This window comes from Pavona decussata, unplaced genomic scaffold, assembly GCF_977016875.1.
Source record: "Pavona decussata unplaced genomic scaffold, jaPavDecu1.1 SCAFFOLD_176, whole genome shotgun sequence".
In the NCBI taxonomy this organism is placed as follows: domain Eukaryota; kingdom Metazoa; phylum Cnidaria; class Anthozoa; order Scleractinia; family Agariciidae; genus Pavona; species Pavona decussata.
In genome coordinates, this window is record NW_028145587.1 from 288,987 (window position 1) to 310,977 (window position 21,991).

At 40.8% G+C, this 21,991-nt stretch overlaps 3 protein-coding genes across 3 annotated transcripts in view; 2 read left to right on the top strand and 1 right to left on the bottom strand.

Annotated features, from left to right (window-relative positions):
* The first annotated feature begins 1,057 nt into the window (after positions 1-1,057).
* LOC146463425 (peptidase M20 domain-containing protein 2-like) lies at positions 1,058-6,486 on the top strand. Its single transcript, XM_085084410.1, has 3 exons — positions 1,058-1,401; positions 4,092-4,574; positions 5,450-6,486. Exons 1-3 carry the CDS (start codon positions 1,071-1,073, stop codon positions 5,848-5,850), a joined length of 1,215 nt encoding a protein of 404 aa, XP_084940536.1. The 5' UTR covers positions 1,058-1,070; the 3' UTR covers positions 5,851-6,486.
* Positions 6,487-8,438: 1,952 nt separating this feature from the next.
* LOC146463426 (uncharacterized) overlaps positions 8,439-21,991 on the top strand; it is a 52,173-nt gene continuing 38,620 nt past the window's right edge. Inside the window, exons 1-8 of the mRNA XM_085084421.1 lie at positions 8,439-8,651; positions 8,775-8,863; positions 12,163-13,270; positions 13,540-13,581; positions 14,174-14,621; positions 15,808-16,109; positions 16,850-17,003; positions 17,486-18,175. Of these exons, the coding sequence (XP_084940547.1) occupies positions 8,639-8,651; positions 8,775-8,863; positions 12,163-13,270; positions 13,540-13,581; positions 14,174-14,621; positions 15,808-16,109; positions 16,850-17,003; positions 17,486-18,175 (2,846 nt within the window). The 5' untranslated portion in view covers positions 8,439-8,638. The remainder of the gene's footprint in view (positions 8,652-8,774; positions 8,864-12,162; positions 13,271-13,539; positions 13,582-14,173; positions 14,622-15,807; positions 16,110-16,849; positions 17,004-17,485; positions 18,176-21,991) is intronic.
* On the bottom strand, positions 19,731-21,896 carry LOC146463427 (uncharacterized). The gene is made up of 3 exons (XM_085084420.1): positions 21,746-21,896; positions 20,513-20,636; positions 19,731-19,968 (listed from the first exon to the last, which is right to left on the bottom strand). The coding sequence occupies exons 1-3, from the start codon at positions 21,825-21,827 to the stop codon at positions 19,860-19,862; spliced, it is 315 nt and encodes a 104-aa protein (XP_084940546.1). The 5' UTR covers positions 21,828-21,896; the 3' UTR covers positions 19,731-19,859.

Consider the following 21,991-nt stretch of genomic DNA (forward strand, 5'->3'; position numbering starts at 1 on the left):
AGTTAGTATAAAAGACAAATTTTAAAGTTGCTTTTATGTTTATACGTTAATAAAGTATTCAGTTTTCCCACCCTTTATAAACGTTTATGCGCTGTTGATTTTTGGCCGAAAATAGCGCACCGAAGCCTTTTTTTTGGAGAGCAGTAGGACGGATGGTGCGAGGAAAGATGTTATTTTCTTCCCGCGCCATAGAACAGCATTGGGTTGCAATGTCAGTGCGTCGTTTCGTCATTCGACTCTCAAGAAACTGCTGAAAAGCAGGAGAGATAGTCACTTAGCGATCATCGTTGAAAAAGGGAGCATCATTGACCCGGCATAAGCATACAGCAAACAACACCAGATAATAGGTACTAACGCTCTAACTACTTCATTGGGTGGTTTCTCGTTTATATGGTAATTTCTGTGAAATTCCGAATTCACCCCCGCCTCCCTGGCCTACAGGTACAAAAAGGTTGCCATTACATTCATTGGCCCAAAGAACTGGGCCAGGGCCTGTTTTCGCACTCGCTAAGTGTATTGGACAAAAATAATTGATTTTCTTTTGTTGGGGTAATCATAAACACTTTTCTCAACGATTCCGATCATGCATGGCAGGAGCCCATAGGAGTGAAAGTCGAGACACGCCCGTCGGGTAAACTTTCGCGTTTCTGGAACCCGGCTTCGCTCGTACCTAGATGTTCAGGTTTGTCCTCGGAGAGTGAGAAGATCAGATGGCGTGCATCATCATCATCATCATCATCATCATCATCATCATCATCATCATCATCATCATCATCATCATCATCATCATCATCAACATCATCATCATCATCATCATCATCATCATCATCAACAACAACAACAACAACAACAAGTGGCTTCATTTTATTTGCACGGCCGTGAATACATACAGTATCCCTAAAGCAATGAACTTAATTTCCTACATTATATTTGCAGAGATTAACGATTGATAAGGATTTTTCACGCAAATCAAAACATAAATTACACCACACTCTCTCACCCCTCCCTCCCTCCTTGCATGGGTTCGGTGCGAGGGTTCTCATGGGAAAAAGTTGACAAAAGGGGAAAAGATGGCGGCTGTTTTACGAAATTTAAAAGAAGTTGCTATTCGAGCAATAGACAGCTTCGCACCTGAACTTTATCAGTTAAACCAGAAGATTTGGAGAAAACCAGAACTTTGCTTTCAGGAAAAATACGCACATGAGGTGCTTACGACGTTCTTCGAGGAAAAAGGCTTCGAAGTAACAAGACAATACACTCTGGACACTGCTTTTCGTGCTTCCAGTGGCCTGTGTAAAAAGAGGGTTGTTGGTTTGATTTGTGAGTATGACGCTCTGCCGGGTATAGGGCATGCCTGTGGACATAATCTTATCGCCGAGGTTGGAGTAGGTGCAGCTTTAGGTAAGTTAAAAATGACAATACAATAATGTTCAGAGGTACCAGTAAATCTTGGTGAGGGTGGAAGGGGGGTGGGGCAAACCTGCCAACCCCCGGAGTTCAAAAATCTGGAGACGTCTAGAAATCTTTGCGTTGTAAGAATGTCATTTTCGACAATGTCTGAATACTCTTCGAAAATCACCCGAAAAGGCCTTCCAAATGTTCCCGACGTCTCTCGGTTAGAACAGCATTTGCGTATCATGTATTGTGCAATTTGATCTGTTGATTTCTGACCAATTATAGATTGTTTAATATATATCAGTTTGGTTGCTCTGTTTTATGTTTTCCGATCGAGAACAGCGCAAATAAGAACACTAAATCCACTTCTTGTTTTTATTTTCCTAATAACGAAATTAATAAAAAAAAAATTTGAAAAAGGCCACGGTAGGCATTTCCTGGGAGATTTGGTGTTCTAACTGGGAGACCAGGAGATTTGATGAAAAACTTGGAGACTCCCAGGAAAACTGGGAGAGTTGCCAGGTCTGGGGGAGAGGGGGGGAGTGTTTGACTCCCTTACTGTGGGAAACCATGGGATATATAGGGTATAGCTTTTTGATCTCGACTGGTTCATCTATAGATTAATATTTTATGGACTATTGACTTGATGCTGTCAACATCACAGACAGGCCCACATTTGGGGTTACACAGATACTGAGACTTTACTGGGTTGTGCAGCATTTCCTGCAGTGCCCATTGCAACGCCCCCAGCTGGTAAATGCCTCTTGGTGGAGACAAACAAGCTTCTTGAATGCCCACTGGTATAGTTTAAAAATGTCCAGTTAGCCAACCCAAGTTTGCATAATTGGGTGTACAACCTAATTTGCCCAGGATGCTAAATCGTGACTGCAGTTTATTCTTGGTTTTCACGTGACGTCACCAAATTCTAGAATTCAAAACTGGGAGGCCCCTACAAAATTTTTACCTTCATTCAAGGAAAGATTACCTAAAAATATGTCTGTTCACAATTTCTTAGCTCGATGTCGTGCTTCCTTTTGAAAATAGAACAGTTTCAATTTCCGAGTTTCCATCGTGCGTGACATCAGGAGGACAGCCGTGACAGAGCTTTTCCGTATCTTAAAAATGACTCTTCGGGTGATTTTCAGCATTCTAAACAGTTAAGTTTGAGGAGAAATATTAATCTAAACATTCAAAAATTCACAAGGGCAAACAAACATCTTGTCTGGCAAAAGCGAACTCCAGATGTTTTTTCCTATTTCCGGCCGCCATGTTTGTGCCCCTCAGAGGGACACAAACATGGCGTCTCCATACTAAGCCCTATAAATTTATGTGGAACATTTTGTCAAATAACTCGAGTATGGAATGCCGCACAGACCTGACACTTGGACAGATGCCTTATTTATTTATCCTCTATACCATGTCAATTTCTTGACTTCATTCATGGAATGGTTTCGATTTTTTTTTTCAATGGCGTGACAGTGAAAACCGAGAATTAAAAAAAAGCTCTTCCACCATGCTGTTCATGAGTTGGTGAATAAAAGACCCTGTTAATTGTCACAACATAATAATGACATACAAGATTCAAGATTGGACCGCAGAAAATTTCTCAGAAAATAGGGGGAAAAATCTCGCAGCTTTGCATCTTTAAGTTTTTTAGGCCATAATTGATAAATGCTGACCCTGATCTACCGAAAAATTCAGCTACAAATTGCTGCTGTCTGTAGGAGTGGTCCTTGCTAAGTTACAAAGTCATTGAAATGTGTTGGCATGTTGAAAGGTGTGTCCTGATCAAGGTGATGTTTTATAAAGTATAATATTACTAGGAATACCTGATTCGCAAAACCTCGCGAAGCTGGGGCTGGGTGGAAAGCCCTCTTTACTGGTATTGTAGCATCAAATAAGGAGATTAAAAGGTTTCTGAGCATAGCAACTATTTTGATGAGCATGGTCTTTTCGAGGTTCCACAGGCCAGTTTGCGGTTGAAAATCTATTTCTGTCGCCACGAAATGTACAACGTGCGTGAAGCCCTGTCTTGTTCGATGAATTTATTTCCCACGGAAAATTATTTTACTCCAGCCACAAAACGTATAATTTCTTCGATGCAATCTTTCACAAAAAAGATTTCTATAAGAAAGGGAAAAGATTCTGGAGAGATAGTTCTGTATCCAGTGAATATTGATGAACATTGCAGTTGAAATTTGATCCGGCACGCAAACTTTCCCGATGTATGCAAATTTTGCTCCAGACGACGCCAGACAGTCTGACGTCATTCATACTTTGTTTTTCACTGTTGCTAGGCAACAGTGCAGATACCTTCAATGAAATATATATACATATATATATATATATACGTATATAAGGCCTGAGTGTAGCAAGGTTAATAAATTTGTCGGGCCGAGCCGGCCCGAGTGGAGCCAAGCCGCGCGAATTCGAGCGAAAAATATATTAAATATATTTTTCGCTCGAATTCGTGCGGCTTGGCTCTGCTCAGGCTGGCTCGGCCCGACAAATTTATTAACCTTGCTACACTCGGGCCTTCGGCCCTCGCTTCGTGAGGAATTAGATTGAAATACTTTCTTGGCTGTGACAATTACAATACAATACAATACTTTATTGACACTCCACTGGTGGGGCTTTTCAGTGACAATGCAATTAAAATTAAAATTAACAAGTAAAACTTTTGAATTTATTTTAAGGCTTGAAGGCAGCAATTGAAGCATCAAACCAGGATTTGGGAAAAGTAGTTGTTCTTGGGACTCCTGCAGAGGAAGGTGGGGGTGGAAAAATCCGAATGATTGAAAATGGTTGCTTTGATGAAGTGGATTTTTGTTTGATGGCACACCCCAAATCATTCAGCTGTGTTTATCCAACATGTCTCGCAATGCAAGATGTTCAGGTTACATTCCACGGATTGTCATCTCATGCCGCAGCATTCCCCTGGGAAGGATTGAATGCATTAGATGCTGCTGTCATGGCATACAATGCTCTGAGTGTTCTGCGGCAGCAGTTGAAGCCAACGTGGCGTCTTCACGGTGTTATAACAGAAGGGGGAACTAAGCCAAATATAATTCCTGATAGAACATCAATGGCATATTATGTGAGAGCGCCAACGGAACAGGAATTAAGTGAATTTCGTGGAAAAGTACACAGGTGTTTTGAGTCAGCAGCTAAAGCCACTGGTGAGTGTTCATTATAAATTATATAATTTAAAGATTGCTTTTCACATTGCACATACATACAGCTGAAGTTCCTGAAATTTGTTCCTGAATAATTTTGACCCTCTTCTTCTCCTCTGCACTGTAGGCATACTGTGCTTATATCATTTGGATGTTCTCCAGTCAAAATGTCTCTATTCAAGTAACCTTTTTCACTAAAAGGCCTTAAGCTAAGGCCTTAGCTCCCACGAGTCTCCCGTAGCTCAGTGGTAGAGCATCTGGGCTAGTAATCGGAAGGTCTTAGGTTCGACTCCTGATAGGAGCACTCGGAATTTTTTTTCCGAGTTTGCCTGTGGCATTACTGAATAATGCATCATTCTCAAAGGGGAAGTTGTTGCAGTGGAGATGCCCTTCCCCTCACGAGAACGTTATGCAATTATTTTGGAATCAGATGCTTTTGTTACCGGCCTTGTTGAGATTTGTGCCAGAAGAACTTAATTGTAGTGTTATTATTGTCTGCTTTGTTTGTACAGTTTTTGATTGAAAAGTTTACCTTAAGTTAATATAAGTAATTAAAATAAAATGTACTTTAAGCTTTGATCAGCTCGTTATAAACAGTTTGCGCAATTCAAAGATTTTACAGCATTTTTTTTATACGAACAGTCATAGTTGTATAGAAGGACAATGTGAATTTAACCATATTAATTACATGCACAAAGTAAGTTAAAGGGGACTCTGTTTGCAGGGAAAAAAGCCATCAACTGTTTGTTATGAAAATGCCGCCAAGGTTTGCATCCCTCGGTGCATTTATAAATCATCTTTCGACTTAGTATTGGATGCAGCAAGGAAAGTCTGTCTTTTGCTGATTCACCTCATTTTCTTAACTTACCTAATAACAGGTTGCACTGTGGATATAGAATGGAATTCTATGTTTTATTCAAACCTAGCGACGAATGAACAACTTGCAAAAATTTACCAAAGCAATGCACAGGAGCTTGGTCTGACTTTCCCGTCGCGAGAGGAACAAGCCAAAGCAACGTTTGGCTCCACAGATATGGGTAATGTGTCTCATGTTAAACCTTCCATCCATCCTTATTTTGACATCGAGACTTCTGTGGCTAATCATACGCAGGAGTTCACTGAAGCATCAGGGAGGGCAGAAGCTCATACCAGAGCAATTCTGCAAGCCAAGGTAATGGCTTTGACAGCCTTGGAGGTGTTGTGGAGTGATCAGGTTTGGGAATCAGTTGTGGCCGACTTTGAGAAAGGACACGGGAAAATGAAACCTCGGACCACTTGAGGTTGCCAGTAACAGTCCAAATCGCATTTCAGAACTCTATGAGCAACCTGTTATTTTCATTGACTCTATAGGTGTAACAGTGGAACAGTGTGTGTTGCCTAACTGCTGTAATGCATGTATGCCATATCTTTTCCCATATTTCAGGCTGTCTTTGGACTTTTTCTTAAAGTAAACATTACGCTTTATAAGTAAAAAATTAAGGGAGTTACGTTACAATACAAACAATATCTGAGAATACAATACACTGTACTACAATGACAAGAGGCTTGTGAAAAAGTTTCGCAAGAGGTATCCCAAGTGCCTGATGTTTTGAATGTGTAGTTCGGTTAAGTCACAAACCATTACCTCGAGGTAATTGTTGAGGCCAAGGTCGAGTTGATATGTTTACAAAGAAGACTGCAGTGCGTTTTTTTGTGCAGCGCAATAACCACTTATGGAAAATAGCATCATAGGAGAAATGTTTTGTTGCTCTGTAGGTAGTTTTCCTCCCAAATGGACTAAAATGTAGAGAGAACTTTAACTATAGACCAAGTTATAGTAAATTTAGATAGTGTGTGATACACTGTGTTTAATATTATAACAAACTACATTCAACCATAGACTAAATTAAAATGTGCAAGTTTTACAAACATACAATGTGTTACAATCTCTGGCCTCAAACTGTTTTTGCCATTTTTGTTAGGGCTCTTGAGGTGCTCTTTGCGGTTCGTAACCAGGTTTTTAATTACAGGGTAAAAATAGTTATTTTTGTATATGGTGTGTGTACTTAAAATTTGTTTTAGTGAATTATTGACCCTAATGGGTCTAATAATCTCACTGTACATGAAAAAACAAGAACAAACAAACAAATAAAAAAAAACAAACAAACAAAAAAACCCCCAACCAACAACAAATAAAAAAGTTTTACAGTAACGTAATAATTATTTACAAATTACTCGTAAATTACAGTGACAATAAGACGTGCACATTCATGCATTCACTTAATAAAAGTTAATCGAGGTTTTCATCTCGCATGTTGAAAATGTTTTTAAAAGGAAATTTTAAGCTAAAAACATATTTAAGTTGCAGTCGAAGCTGACGGCCAAAAATCTTTTAAACTAGAAAATTTTTAAACTAGAATGAAAACTCATAAAAAACCTGGATTAACTTAATCACGCTTTGAACAACTTGTCGCAAAACTTGGCGTAGGTAATTGGTAGTCATTTGACTAGCGCGTACCGCGTCTCAAAGTTCTAACATGAACAAGAAAGGAAAATGGAAAGAATTTACAATTAGACGTGAAGGTCTTACACGGATGGTGACGATCTTAAACGCCAAACTGAAGTGAGGTGATATGATTTTCGCCGTGACAACAGAGTTTTCCTTTTTTCACGTATTCTTTTGGCATGATGTTTTTAAAATAAGCTGAAGTTCCGCTATAAAAGGGCAAGCCTTTCCTTCCTCGCACACCTTTGTGGGCATGAAATGCAAATTTAGACGCCGTTCAGTCGTGGCACATTGTAGACTCGAGCGTCCTCTGAAAAAAATATGCCTCAAATTTCATAATATCACCACAACAATATAAGACAACGGTTTCTAATTCGGTTAACAGGGTTTATTCCGAAAACTGAGCCAATTTTATCAGTAAGGGTTGTAGGACAAGACGCATGTTGTTTGTCAGTTGTTTACGCTCTGATTGTTGATTGACAACTGAAGGTGAGAATGGTCCTGTTAGTACCTTCCTGACTCATTTCCCCCGATTGTACTGTTTATTATGCGTTAGAGGATGTTTCTATTTTTTCAGTCTGTGAACAAAATCCAAAACAACGTGTGACCATTGAAAAAAATCGTGTAGTTACAGCTGTAGTTAACGCTACTTGCTGTGGTATTGCTACGTTAATTGTTTATTATGCAGTAAAAGATGGTTCTAAGTCTTCAGAGTCTTGTGTATTTTCCAATGAAAGCTATTAGGCAGCATTCTTTCAGTTTGTAGTGATGCCGTTCGTTTTGATATTCACCCAAAGTCAGGGAAGTTTAAGAAAATTGGTCAGTTTTTCCTCATTGAAAAAAATCGTTTTTTTCAGTTTTTCCTCATTGAAAAAAATCGTGTAGTTACAGCTGTAGTTAACGCTACTTGCTGTGGTATTGCTACGTTAATTGTTTATTATGCAGTAAAAGATGGTTCTAAGTCTTCAGAGTCTTGTGTATTTTCCAATGAAAGCTATTAGGCAGCATTCTTTCAGTTTGTAGTGATGCCGTTCGTTTTGATATTCACCCAAAGTCAGGGAAGTTTAAGAAAATTGGTCAGTTTTTCCTCATTGTCCCGGCGTCTTACTATGGCTGATGAAAATATGCCAAGCGAGGCGAACGGTTGTTAAGAAAAAGGCCAGGAAAATACGCTGGCATGATGTTTAATGGAGCGAAATTCTAACTTACAAATCATCTTTGAAAGGAAATGCGACTTCAACAAAATGTTCAGGGTTATTTTTTTGTTTTTTTTCCTTAGTTTATTTTTGAAATCATTAGGGAGGATGTTATAGTTATTCACCATGGAAACGAGTGAATAAACACTTTCTTACTTGCGTAAAGTTTCTTTGTGATTTGTAAGAGCCCTTACACACAAGCGAAAACCATTAATTATTAATCTCCTTCGGTTCTATGCAAATGTTTGTTCCTGCTGCGAAAAAGGCAGCGATTACAATATCAAAATGCACCTGCCTTAGAAGTTGATTCAAGTCAATTCCAGGATCTTGTGAAGAGACCCGTCTCTCGTAAGTCAAACCTTTGAAAAGTTTGCTGAACCGGCAAGATGCAGCTTCATGGTCAGTAACATATTTTTTGTTCGAAACTTCGTTTTGTAACACAACCAATACATCGTCTAAACGATGTATATTATAATGGTAGCGGATTTCTAATTTAATTCTGAGCTCTCTTTCGTTTTGCAGTATTTTGCGGTTTTGTTCTCCTTGTATTGTTCGATGGCGCATTCAGCAAGAAAGAAGTACCCGACAGAAACCAATGTTCTCCCGGTCAGGTACTAACAATATATCTTTTTTAAATGCAGCGCAGGTCTTTTAGAAGTGTTGAAATTTATCTATCGGGACAATTATTATTTATTTTTTTGCAGTTTCTAATGTTTTGCATGTTATACCGAGCCAGTGCAATTTTTGACGTTTATTTAGTTTTGCATAATTTAGTACTCATTCCGGCCAGTGCTTGCCCAATTTTGTTCCTGCGGTTTCAAAGATCCTTCACTAAATACAGCCATTCAAGACAAAAGATTTCACAAGTGTTTAAATTTCCGAAGAATTTCTTTAGTCCGGCCAATGTTTGGCAATTTTTAACTCAACGAAAAGGTCGATAACGTTTAGATATCATGACGACGAAAACTATACAGTCAGTTACAGTTACAGGCCTTGTCGCAACACATGCAGATGAGAAAATTGCTCCACCGGTACCCTAAGCCCACACACTACACACAGTGGCTCTCAGTTTCTCACGTAATTTCCTTTTCACCGTGTTACGCAAGCTTTGGTCTTGCAAGTTTCAGAAAAAGAAAGAAACTTTTACAGTGTATAAAAATTTTAACATGAATTTTTTTATCGCGAATTTCAAACTTAAACAAGGAATGGAGTCTTGTGCTACCAATATAGATTACACAGGTAGTTTTTCGTGATTAAAGTGACATTGTGTTGTTACGGCTGCAAACGAGCAAGTTTAACACGTTTTCCGTGTTCCTTTTCCTTTGTCAAGGAAAAAATGTCAAATTTTGTCTTGCACCTTGGGTTAGATTACAGTGTTGTATAAATATTTGCCAAGGGAAGCTTTTTGTGCGTCCACATGAGTAATTTCCGCTCCAAGTTTTTGTTTTCTGACAAGTTTCCTTATGCAACATTCTTTTTTCGTCTATTTTTGAGATTTGTTAACGGAAACCGGACAAATTTTACACACATACAAGAATAAAAAACTTGTCAAGAAAAACTTGCTTGTGTACAACCAGAACATTAGGTGTGTTGCAAACGAAGAAAAGTTGTTTCCTAAAATGCTTGCAAGTTTGCGTACGCACGAAAAATTTGCTCAGTTTGACAGTTGGTTCAGAAACTTTTTGCTTAATTCCGGTGCAGATTTCTTTGCTCAGGTGTTTTTATAAATCGTGAGAAATTTTGCTTTCTTAACAAATGTCGCGGATGTTTGCAACCTGATAAAACGTTCTGGAAAACATGTTCAGTGGCACTGGAATTCGCCTTCAACAGTACACGGCAACTCAGTTTAGGACTCTTTCGAATCAAAGACTACAGTTTAGGCTGTCTTTTCATATAATAATTTTTATACTCTCGTCAGGTGTACGACAAAACTTGTCATGCGCTTCCGGCCTTGATAGGTCTCTGTGTTCAAACTCACAAAACAGTTCACTAAGTTGAAGATGTCAAGAACTTCTATGTCGAGTAGCAAAACTTTCCTGTGTGATTGAACCAGAATGTTTTCCTTGAAGCGATCTGATATGAAAAATATTTTATCGTACATACGACGAAATTTGGTAAGCTGTTCCTTGACAAATCTCCTGCCAATGTTCAAAACTGGCAAAAAAGTTCACCGAGTTGAACATGTCAAGGACCTATGTCGAGTGGCGAAGCTTTCCTGTGTATTTGAACCACATGTTTTCCTCGAAGCGATTTAAACGAAAAGTTTTATTTTATCGTACGTGCGACGAAATTTGGTAAGCTCTTCTTTGATAAGTCTCCTGAATGCTCAAACCTGGCAAAACTCGTCGCTCACCGACGAAACTGATATCTCTCAATGAAAACTTGTCGGGTAGCGAACCTCGATTTATCAGACCTTCTCGCTTTTCAACTAGAAAGTATTAGTCGAACTTTCGTTTAACGGATTTGCTCTTATTTTTCTGTCGTTTTGAGTTTTCCTTTATTTTCACTTCCTGTCCTTTACGGATTCAGGTGATTAGAAGGAGGTTTTTACAATCCCGTGCAACAACAATACAAATGTGGTACTCTTTGAATTTAACTTGACACTTAATGTTTTGTTGGGGCTTTTATGTCGTGTGACAGGATCTTTGGTGGTAGTCTGTGAGAATAGCTTATTGGATATTGCCTTGATCGTACCGATAACAAATTCTCATTTCTGATTGGTTCCCCGCGCGCTTATTTGTTACGTAATTGGAGCGCGATCACGTGGGTGTCAATTACAGGTATTCAATATGCCATCTTCATGATGGCGCCATTTGACTACGACTACCAGAATTTAATTCGTTTTTCTTTTCAAATTTAAATTTTGTAATCCCAGTGGAGAGCAAAGAACAATAGCTCTAATTAGCAGGAGAAAACAAAAAAACAGAAGGATTGTAGTAGGTGTAGCAAATGACGCCAAAGTGAAAGTGTCGTATTTGAACTTCAAATTGGATACCTGTAATTGGACACCTACGCCATTCACGCATCAATTATGGATTCCAACTTCATGTCTCCGCACTGTTTTCTAAACGTAATTGAATGCACTTCTGACATTTTCACGCAAACGAGTTTCTCTCAGACTTTCTAACCTCGACTTTTGTCATGGACACGATTAATTGGTAATCGGACCTCGTGTCGTACAATTCAGAGGTAATCGTACTCATAATAATTTCAAACCGCCCTCGCGCTGAAATTACTCGCCCGATGACTCCCTAAACTGCACACCACTCAGTCCTGTTATAATTACTACCAGGCAGAAGCGATTTTTCTTTTACAAAAGCCCTTTGCTTCTCCGCTACTACCGTTCCTCAACTTGCTTCCAAAAAAGGAAAAAATAAACCTCTTAATAAAATGAGGCAATTGCAGCTTTTCTTTCTGGTTGCTAAAAATATGATAATGCTGGACGGTTCCATTTGGTTATGAATTCTATATTTATTCTGTTTCAATAGTTGAAAGTGCTTGAAAACAATAACACTTTCCACCTGGATAGGGTATTTTCCAGTTCCCATGGTTTCACAGTGCGGCGTTGCGTAATTATAGTACTTATTCTATTCTTCGGAAGTCGACAAATGTCGGCGGAAAAGCACGAAATTTATTCTGCCCATGAAAAGCGAAAACACTCTGCAGGTGTCCTGCACTGCAAACGGAATTACCCATAATCATACTAGAAATGAAGTAACATACTTAAATGGGGTGAAAAATAAATTTCAAACTATTTGTTATTCCACATTAGCTGTTAGTGGGGTCAAAATTGCTCTGACATCAAAACCAACTCTCTACTAAGTGCATTCAAGATGTAGATACATAGAGTGATTTCTTCAAAGGGAGAGCAGATCGTGCATAAGTTTTTGTTTTTAACTCTGATATTTAGGTTCACTGCCGGGACACCGGTGGTTGCGTCCCTCGCTTTGAGTTCAGATGCGGCCTCCAAGCTTGTAGTGGAAACAAGACGCTTTGCGGCCCACCAATTGCATACGCATTGAATTGCACTCCTGGAAAGGGATGTTCGGGCAGAAATAGCAGCCTCTTTTCCCGCGAAGGTGGGCTCGATGGCAGGCAACCGAACAACGGAAATCGCAAAAATGACAGCAGTCCAAATCCCGAACGTGGTGGAGATCGCCGCGACGTGTCCCGCGAAGATAGCGATGACAACCCGTTCTCGTCCCGCGAGTCTCGGGATCGTGGACACGACTTTGACGGAAGCGATCTTAGACGCGTTCTGAATGAGACCCGATTGAGGAGAATGGTGCGTAGGTCTTTCAACCATTCGATCTTGAACGCACGGGAAGATGACAGAAACAGGTCATTTGGTGGCAGAGATGAAGACAAGTGTGGCAGACGCTATGCTTCCTGCGTCCAAAAGGCGCTCAGCAATTTCATGCTTCTGAAATCTTTGGATGGAAAGTGCTGCAGGATGACTGAGAATCCTCAGCGGTTTGCACGGGAGTTGAGAAACATCACCAGGGAATTCCGATGCCCCAGGGGTACGAAATTCTGTCCCTTCCGCTTTGTTTTCAGGGGCGACGGTTGCATCCCCGTGGGAAGAAACTGCTCCGCCGGGCTCGGAAATCGTTCAGACGAACGAAATTCTTCGGAACCTCACTGGTCACCCTGGGGAAGTAAATCAAGCAAAGGACACAAGTATTGTTACCTTATCAACTCGCACATTCCTCAAACGATGCCTTGTACATACCCAGCTCTGATCAAGGTGTTGGCAGCCAGTAACAAAAGTGCTCTTCCCTTCGGAAAAGCGTGCCCTCGAGGCGAAAAGTTCTGTCTTTCAACCTTTGGTTGCCGGCCAAAGGAGCGAGGCTGTGGCACACAAGAGCTGATTCATTGGGCGTCGAAGGTTTTTTGCGGCCCCTCAAAGCGTCTTTGCGTTGGATGTAAGATTTTCTGTCGTTCCAAGGAAGAGAGCTGCCCACAATCAGCGAACATGAGTATGGCACTGCGCCAAGCTGCACTGAGTCTTGAGCCAAGTAAGTCACGGTCAAAGAGATTCTTCCGTAATTTTTTATAAGGTCTCTTAATAAAATTTGCTCTTTATAGCAAACTTTTTTCTTCTGGAAAATCTCTTTTTTGAACCTTATTTCAATAACGTTTAGTGGTTCACCCTCGTCAGTCCAACACAATGGTTATCATGTTTATGTTGAATTTTACACCGTTTTCAGAGGTTTAATCTGTTTCCGAACTGGAAGCTGACTTCTCAATCATTTTGATCGAGCAATGTCGTATTTGTGTTTCGTAGGGAAAATCGGAGACGAAGCTCTGCGTAACTTGACAAAATCAGGTAAACTTTTGCCCACATTCATTATCATTTATTAATCTTATTGCTTTACAAGCCAAGGTCAATATCGATCAATTGCAGTGAAAATTTGTCAGCAACCTGGTCTTGGAATACCCCTGGTCCCTATGATGTGGTTTAAACAACCCCTACAATTTTTCGAATTTTTTAATTTAATGCGCTTACGGACTCTGACATATCTCAGGTGGTTCAATGCATTGTAAAAAGCTGGGGAGTGGACCTATCACGTATGCCATCAGTGAAATGTTGCAGTTTTTAATTTCTTTTTGTTTGAAAACCATTTCTGTCGAACACCTGATTTCCTTCAGTTATCTTGATTATGAGAAATGATTTTCACTCATCAGGACTTTTAAGTGGTACACCAGACTTCAGCATTGTGTTTTTATTTGCCGTTCTAGAAAATTAGGCCAAGAAAACTTAGGCTGGAAAGGGTTAGAAGGGAAAAAGCGGAATACATTTTAGGTCTTTGATCAATTTTTGCTCGATTAAGACCATAACCGGCAAGAAAAGTGAAGCAAACCCTGACATTCCGCACTTGGTATGTTCATTCTACAACACTATCTTTTGTGTTCCGTAGGTTGGTCTCCGTTTTGTCTGCTAAGAATGCCATTACTCGCCAGCATTCTAAACGGGCTAAAACAATGCATGTCTCGCGAAGCCCACTGTCATCAAACTGGCTTCGAAGAGCACAAAAACTGCATCCAAGGCGAAGAGTTCTGCCAGAAACTCGCCTCTATGGCACGGTCCTTTGCCAAAAACAATCACAACAATTGCCATCTCCTTAGACATAACCCGGTCAAGTTTGAGGAGAAAATAAGAAGTAACTGGACCAAAAAGCCGTGGGGAGGGAAATGCCGTGATGGACACGTTTTCTGTCCACTTTCGATGCGATGCGTGCCTAAAGATCGCTTGTCGGCGGAATGTAGGGCGGATGAACAGTTTTGCAAAGTGGGATTGACCAGACCGCCTTGGAAGATGAACCACTCAAGGGAAGCTGGTGACAGGTTTTGCTGCATTTTTATGAGGTTTGTTTATGCTAATGCTGTTTGAAGCTTTGCATCAAATGTGTGTTGTCTATACACTGCTGTAATCTTCTAACGATTGTTAGTATAAGGATGTTAGTTGAATACATGTACATTTTTCGCCAAAGTTGAAAATACATGGTTTTGCATAATGAATTATTCCATACAGTTAAGTCTTCTTGGAAGACGACTGTCATAAACTATTATTTCAGTTGAGATACCACCCTCCCTGTTTAAGTTCTCCAACGCTGAATTTTAGAATCCCCTCCAGGCAACTATTCCCCTTATGAAAGTATAATTCCTTCCTAATTTGCAGATCTCAAAGATGGTTGTGTTAATTTATTTTTTGTTTTTAACCAGTCGGCAACAAAATCATAACAACCTTCATTTGGCCTTAGCTTCCGAGTTACAAGTTTTCCCGCCCCTTGTCCTGGCTGAGACACCGTCTACATGGCTTCCCGCGCTTGACATCACTTGCATTTTTTCCCTCGCTTGGCATCGGTTACATTTATTTCTTCCAGACTTGTTTAGGAAAACAAAAGGAATAGACAATGGATTTCCGCGCCCTTTATATGTGAAATCTCAACCCAAAGTCTTTTCGCAGAGTGAACTTACTAAGTTTGCAAGATTATTCAAGCTTTCACACTGATATACGCATTTAACATTTACAGTTAACAGAACAATAATACATTTATAAAAAAAATCCAAACAAAGAAATTCAAATAAGGAAAAGTGTGTGTGCAGAGTTTGGGGTGCCCAGATGGTCCAACACAAATCTACCAGTTGACCAAAAATGACCAAATTAAAGAAAACAGCAGTGGACAATAAAAATTAAGATAAAAAGGATTCCTTAGTTGACTAATTACACAGGTTTAAACATTAAGTAGAGATGGTATTGTAACTCTGTTACAACATTCAATTTTCAGACACTTGCAGAACAGGCGTTATATTTTTTTTTGCGTTTTTCACGCGAGCGGAGGCAAGCGCGAGTCACGGGCGACGGGAGCCGGGGCGGGAAAACTCCCGTCACGCGTGACTTGCGCCCCGCGCTTGCCTCCGCTCGCCTGAAAAAAAAAACAAAACAAGAAACGCAAATAAATAACGCCAGTTCTACGGGCTAGTTTGAAAATGACGGATAAATCATTCCAAAGACAAACACCAGTGTGACGATGTTAGCTTTTCGTTGTAGCCCGGCTCCAAACGGCTCGTGTTCGTTCCGTGTCATGCTCCAATGGTTAGCACGTAAGGACAAGACTTGCTCGCCGTTTGGTCAGTGTTGCCCAGAAGGCCACAACTTCTCAATGTCGCGAATGAAATGTGTGAATCCTGAAGACAGAGGAGACCGCCGTCCTGAACTCAATGACACAAAGTGTGATGATGCTGGTGATGTTTTCTGTAAGCGCCGACACGTGTGTCTTCCCAAACGTGCCAACTGCACAGAGCCTGAGAAGTTCGACTTCTTTTCTGTCAGCGGGTTTGCCAACCGTTCCGGTACGTTTACTTCCTGGTGTTTTCTTTTGGGCCTGATTTAAAACTATGCCGAAAGCGGGGGTGGGAGGGGGGTGTGCCGGCAGGGTGGTGAGGGATGGAACTTGAGAGAACAGTGGAAAGAGAGCTTAGCTTTTGTTTTTCCATAATGCATCAGTCAATTCCAGTAGTAAAGAAACGCAGTTACAATTTCAGTGCTAGTCCAACGGATAGATGGCAGGGCAGATTTTTTGTAGACCGATATCTTGACTAGTAGAACTAGTCTTCTACAGGGTGAGAGTTAGTATCCCTTTGGGACACTCTTTTGACTCGTCACGCGTTTGCGAGGGAGGCCAGGCCAGAGTAGGAGATGGGCCCTGCTGGAAATGACTGATGCAGCATAAAAAACATGAGAAAAAACATTGGCTTAAGTCATGTTATTTTGCGTGCAAAAACGTTTAAGCTTTCGATGACTCGTTCCTTCGATAGAAATATTACAGTCGCTAAAAATTTCGAGCTACTCCTGAATTTTATTTATCCTTAAAAAAAACAGACTGACAAGACCTAAGATCCATGTAAATTATACTAAAGACTCTGGAATGATACGAGACGTGACGTGGACAAATGTCAAAAAACAGCCTCCTAATTCATTTAAATTTCCAGTTTTGTCCCGCACCCTTACAAGGCAACTAATAATTTACCCGTCTAATTTCTTAACAAATGTGAAATCAAACGCTTACATATTTAATTGTTTCTGTGACCAGGTTGGGCTGCCATGTGCCAAGTTCTTGTTCCCTTTTCTGCGAGGTTGGATGATGGTTTAAGAAAATGTGAAAAATTCTTGAACCGGCCAAACGGTACTTGTCGCGCTAAGACTTCTTGCCCAGACGAGAAAGAGTTCTGCCGTCGCCTTGGAAGGTGAGCCTTGTTATATTCACCGTATAAATAAAAATAATAAAGCGTTTATAAGCCTGAAGTCACGTTTGTCAGCCAGAAAACATGTTCAAGTTTGACGTTTGAAGTGTTGGTTTTTGAGGAGAGGGGAAAACCGGAGTACCCGGCGAAAAACTTCTCGGAGCAAGGACGAAAACCAACAACAAACTTAACCCACATTTGACGACGAGTCCGGGAATCGAACCCGGGCCACATTGGTTGGGGGCGAGTGCTCTCACTACTGCGCCATCCCTGCTCCCCATTGCAACGAAAAATGGTCACATTCAATGTTTAGTCAGCGTCAAGATCTCATTGAGTGAAGTTGATATCCAATGAAGGCGAATCAAAGAGGTTATCAAGATACTGTGCCAAGCGCCAGCACTTATCAGAGACAGTGGCTACAGTCTGCTTGTCTTATGATTTAGTTTTGATAGTAATCTGTGTAAAACTCTTCATTCTTATTTCAGATGTGTTCCGTTGGGAAACTGCAGTAGTCGCCCCAAACCAACACGCGACAGGCCTCTATCGATGCCAACTAGACCAACCCGACCAACCCGACCAACCAGACCAACCCGACCAACCGGACCAACCGGACCAACCAGACCAACCGGACCAACCCGACCAACCCGATCAACACGACCAACCCGATCAACACGACCAACCCGACCAACCGGACCAACCCGACCAACCCGATCAACACGACCAACCCGACCAACCCGATCAACACGACCAACCCGACCAACCGGACCAACCCGACCAACCGGACCAACCCGACCAACCCGATCAACACGACCAACCCGATCAACACGACCAACCCGACCAACCGGACCAACCCGACCAACCGGACCAACCCGACCAACCCGACCAACTGGACCAACCCGACCAACCCGACCAACCCGACCAACCCGACCAACCCGACCAGCTAATCGCAGTTCGTTGTGTAATGCTTCGGACCCCGAGCTACGAATGCTGTGGGCTGGTGAACCCCTCAAAAAACTGTTTGCACCTAACCAGAGGGTTTCACGTTTCGTGGGCCTGCTAGCAACCAAGGAAGTTGGGTACGACTTGAAGCTTAAGTTACAACAGGGAGACTGGAAGGAATACAAGGGCTGTGGGCGTGGTCGAATGCCAGTGGTTTCAACTGAGAGCATTTTAAGGTGGGCCAAGAAACTGAGGCTATGGCTATATGTACACTAGACCGGATAGCTCTTGTGCCGGCACCAGAAACATATCGGATAGGGCTTTCGTTCCGCACAAAACGCTGATTTCGGATCGATTTTTGTGCCGGGGCGATACTGCGCTGTTTCGGTCTTTAAAGGGTCTTTAAAGTGAATGGTCACATGTCGGGGACAGTTTTTTCACAACACTTTCTTGAGTAGTGTGAACAGAGAATCCAACCGAAACGGAAGTCAACAACGAGGAGCTAGGATTGGATTATAGTGGAAAGATGACGTCTGTTCACACCAGGCCGGAGTATTTTTCACAACGGCATAAAATGCTATCCAGCATAGTGTGGACATAGCCTGAGAAGTGAGAAATTAACTGAGCAATGCCAATACCTATAGGCTTAAAAAAGCGAAAAAAAAGGTGCTGGCCCATATTTATGGTTCGAAATACGTTTGCCCCCAAAATGGAGCTCAGGAATTTTTTCTCGGGTAGTGAAAAATACCAAGCAAAAAGTTCAGGGGGTGAGGGAGGGGGGGAAATGGAGAATTGAGGTTGTGGCGACCCCCTGTACCAGAAAAAAAGGAGCATTTAACTAAAAGAAAGTCTAAAGAGTGTAGAGTGCCGCTTCCCGTACCTTCTATTTTCGGTGAAGAGTGCACGTATTCATCAACATAAAAATAAGAAGCATCTTAGTAACCGGCCCTAAAGGTAATTTTTTGCTCGACCTCCTCCCAATTAAACTAAAACAATAACCACTTCTTCTATCTTTTTTCTAGAGAAATTTGAGGAGGTTTTTAGATACTCTGATTCCGGAATATTAGGGACATGTTCCATTATATATCCATCAAATATTTTTGCTTGGTTGCGGTGGTTGATCAAAATACGTCGAATAACACAATTTACATCAGCTAAATGCCAGATAGAGCGGTTTTTCATTTGGGTTTGTTTTACTGCGCGATGTGATTGGTTAACAAAACTCGCGTAACTTTTTCAACCAATGAGAACTAAAACAATCGTGACTCGCTCGCACGCGTTTTCAAATGCTCTGTGCCGGTTACATGTATTGCATGTCTTCGAATTGTTATTACAAGTAGTTCATTGCGCTGTTTGCGTCTTTTGCAATTGGTCAGAATAATTACTTTGGTTTTGTTTTGACGACACTCAGCTGAAAACCGCTCTATTGCACAAGTGATATCCCTAGTGTCCAAAACTTGGTGGCTTCATCATAGAAAGACTTCTTGAAATATCAAGATGGAAGGGCGTTTTGCTGTTGGAACAGAGGGGTACTTCGACATACTTCTCGGTGCATGTAAAGTCAACATCATACGGTTACGCGCGTTTAGGGTGAAATGGTTGAAGGAATATAAATACAATAACATTTATTTGCTCTCGGAAAACTGTGTTCGCTTCTCGGAACAGACATTGTCTGCGTGGAAAATTTTTTATGCACAATTTCGTTTCACTGAAGGTTATTGTTTGTCCAGTCCACATGCATCATAAGCTCGGGAGCGGCCAGGGGACGAGGAACAACCAAGAAAACGGACAAAAAACACAACCAAGAACTTTATTCAGAAAATCGTTAGCCGTTACATGCCGTAAAATTAGAACGCAGTGTTTATTTCAAGGACAGATTCAAAAAATGTTTATTTCCAGTAGAAATAGCTCAACATCCTGTTACCATCCGTACCATTTGCGTCTCCTCTTTCTCTTCTTTGGCCTCCATACCGGCTTTTTGTATTTCGCGTCCAAACGTTCAGCAAGTTCCTTGTCTAACCGAATTTGTCTGGAAATGTAAAGCCAGAGAAAAAAATAATCAGCTTTTATATCGAGTTTGACCAAGCGCGTTATAAAATTATCTTTTGCTTTTGGTAAGATTCACTTTCCTTTCAAGTCCGGCAGTAGACATCACTCAGTTTAGGCGCAGTGGTAAGATATCGTGGACACTTTGAATGAATAATTAAGACCATCCCTCCCCTCATTTTAATGACGAAAAACATGGCGCGTTTTGGGGCATGACTGGTTTTAGCGTGAACTCATCGCTGATTTCGGTGGAAGGGGAATTTTCATTTGTCTTTTCTTCAATATTGTAACTTTAGTACATTCAATTCGATATGAATACCTGGGTATCGCCTGTCTTGTGGGATTTTATTTAATTAATATCTGGTGGCAAGGAAACGCAACCTTTGGCTGCACTTTACACTACACTGTAAAAAAAAAAAAACAACCACACACAAAAAAATATAGAAAAATAGCAACAGAGATCGGACAGATCGCAGCTAAAATCACATCAAATTCACCTGTGTAAATGCTGCGCATACATAACTCACCTTCGTCGTAGAAGGACTTTTACAGGATATGAAACCAACATGTAAACAAGCGTGAAAAGGTAGCTGAGAACAAAAAGAGCAACCGCTGCTCGGAGTTTGTCTTTACCATTCTTGGACAATTTATCTATTAAAGAAAAGACAGCGTTTAACAGAGTGCGGTTACTTGTTGTGGAAAACATTTCCCGTGTTTGTTATTTATTTTGGCTTTTGTTACTTTTAGTAGCACCACGCTCTATAGAACAACAACTCTACACTGCGCGCGCTGAATGACGACTTTATTACAACCGGAGAATTTGATTGCGAGGGCAAGGTTTGTAAAAAACGTTAACGAGTTGTTGAAGAACGGCACAATAAATATTGAAAGTACAACTGTTTCAAGCAACAAAATAAATTTTTACAATTATTTCAAAGCTATTCGTTTTGTAGTAAAAAAAAAAAAAAACGCGCAATAAAATTGACGCCAGTTTTGTATGCGTTCTGTCCTCATATCGATGTTGAATTTTATCATAGCATTGTCAAAGCTCGCATTTTTGCAATAACTGTCAAATTTTTCGCGCGCTGATTGTCTAATTGTTAACGTTTTAGTGTCGTGTTCGTGTTTTGGTGGGGACTCAGCCCCTGTTCACATGTATCCGTTTTCGTCTGAAGGGGAGAAGAAACAAATTATGAAATCATCAATGTAGTTGCCTTAAGGGAAGTCTTCGTTTTCTTGTCTGCACGCAATCCAGAGATGTATTTTGAGATATTTAAAGCTCCAGTGTTATTCGCGCACTGCGAAACTGATGGTTAGAAGCCTCGAAACGTATACATATGTGAAATTAGTTTATGTTGTTTTGTGGTGCACATGTTTCTGATTTCAGATGTTTGTCCTGGAAAGATTCGCGAAGGGGTTTTCATGCAAATCTGCGTCATGTGAAAGTGCGTGAACTTCATAGGAAGGAACGTGCGCTCGTTAACACCACCATGGCAACTGAATATTGTTTGTTTCGCAAACAATAACAACGCTTGCAAAACTTGTCGTCGGTATACAAATTATTTCTTGTAAGGGATAACCGAGTTATTCCTTTAATTGCTCTACTGAACGAAATGAATGAAAACTGTGAAATTCGTAGCGAAAACAAAAATGTTTGAAAACGAGGGAAAATTCATTTTGCAATTTTTTACCTTTAGTTAGTTTTTAGAAAAGAAAAAAGAAAAACTATATTTTCTTTTCCAAACAAAAGAAAATCTTACCTTCTAAATCAGCAATGAAATCTGGTAACATAAGCAAAACTACCAGTACAGCTATCGAAAGCACCACTTTGTTCGTGGCCATAGCGCAACTTTCTTTTCTTTCCACGCGAAATGCACAAGTGTTGTGTTCCGCGAAAACTAAAGAGCGCGCTGATTGGTTGATGTCATAATGTGTCTTATGACGCAGGGTGCGAGCGAGTGGTCAATTTCCAGGCATTAAAACAAGAGAACCTAACGTTTCCTTGA

Excerpts from the sequence above, each read along its gene's own strand:
- LOC146463427 (XM_085084420.1), bottom strand. The coding sequence starts at position 21,827 with ATGGCCACGAACAAAGTGGTGCTTTCGATAGCTGTACTGGTAGTTTTG. Across the intron at positions 20,637-21,745 it reads TTTCATTGCTGATTTAGAAG|ATAAATTGTCCAAGAATGGT; the intron begins GTAAGATTTTCT and ends TTTCTTTAATAG. Across the intron at positions 19,969-20,512 it reads AAAGTCCTTCTACGACGAAG|ACAAATTCGGTTAGACAAGG; the intron begins GTGAGTTATGTA and ends TTACATTTCCAG.
- LOC146463425 (XM_085084410.1), top strand. The coding sequence starts at position 1,071 with ATGGCGGCTGTTTTACGAAATTTAAAAGAAGTTGCTATTCGAGCAATA. Across the intron at positions 1,402-4,091 it reads TGGAGTAGGTGCAGCTTTAG|GCTTGAAGGCAGCAATTGAA; the intron begins GTAAGTTAAAAA and ends ATTTATTTTAAG. Across the intron at positions 4,575-5,449 it reads GTCAGCAGCTAAAGCCACTG|GTTGCACTGTGGATATAGAA; the intron begins GTGAGTGTTCAT and ends ACCTAATAACAG.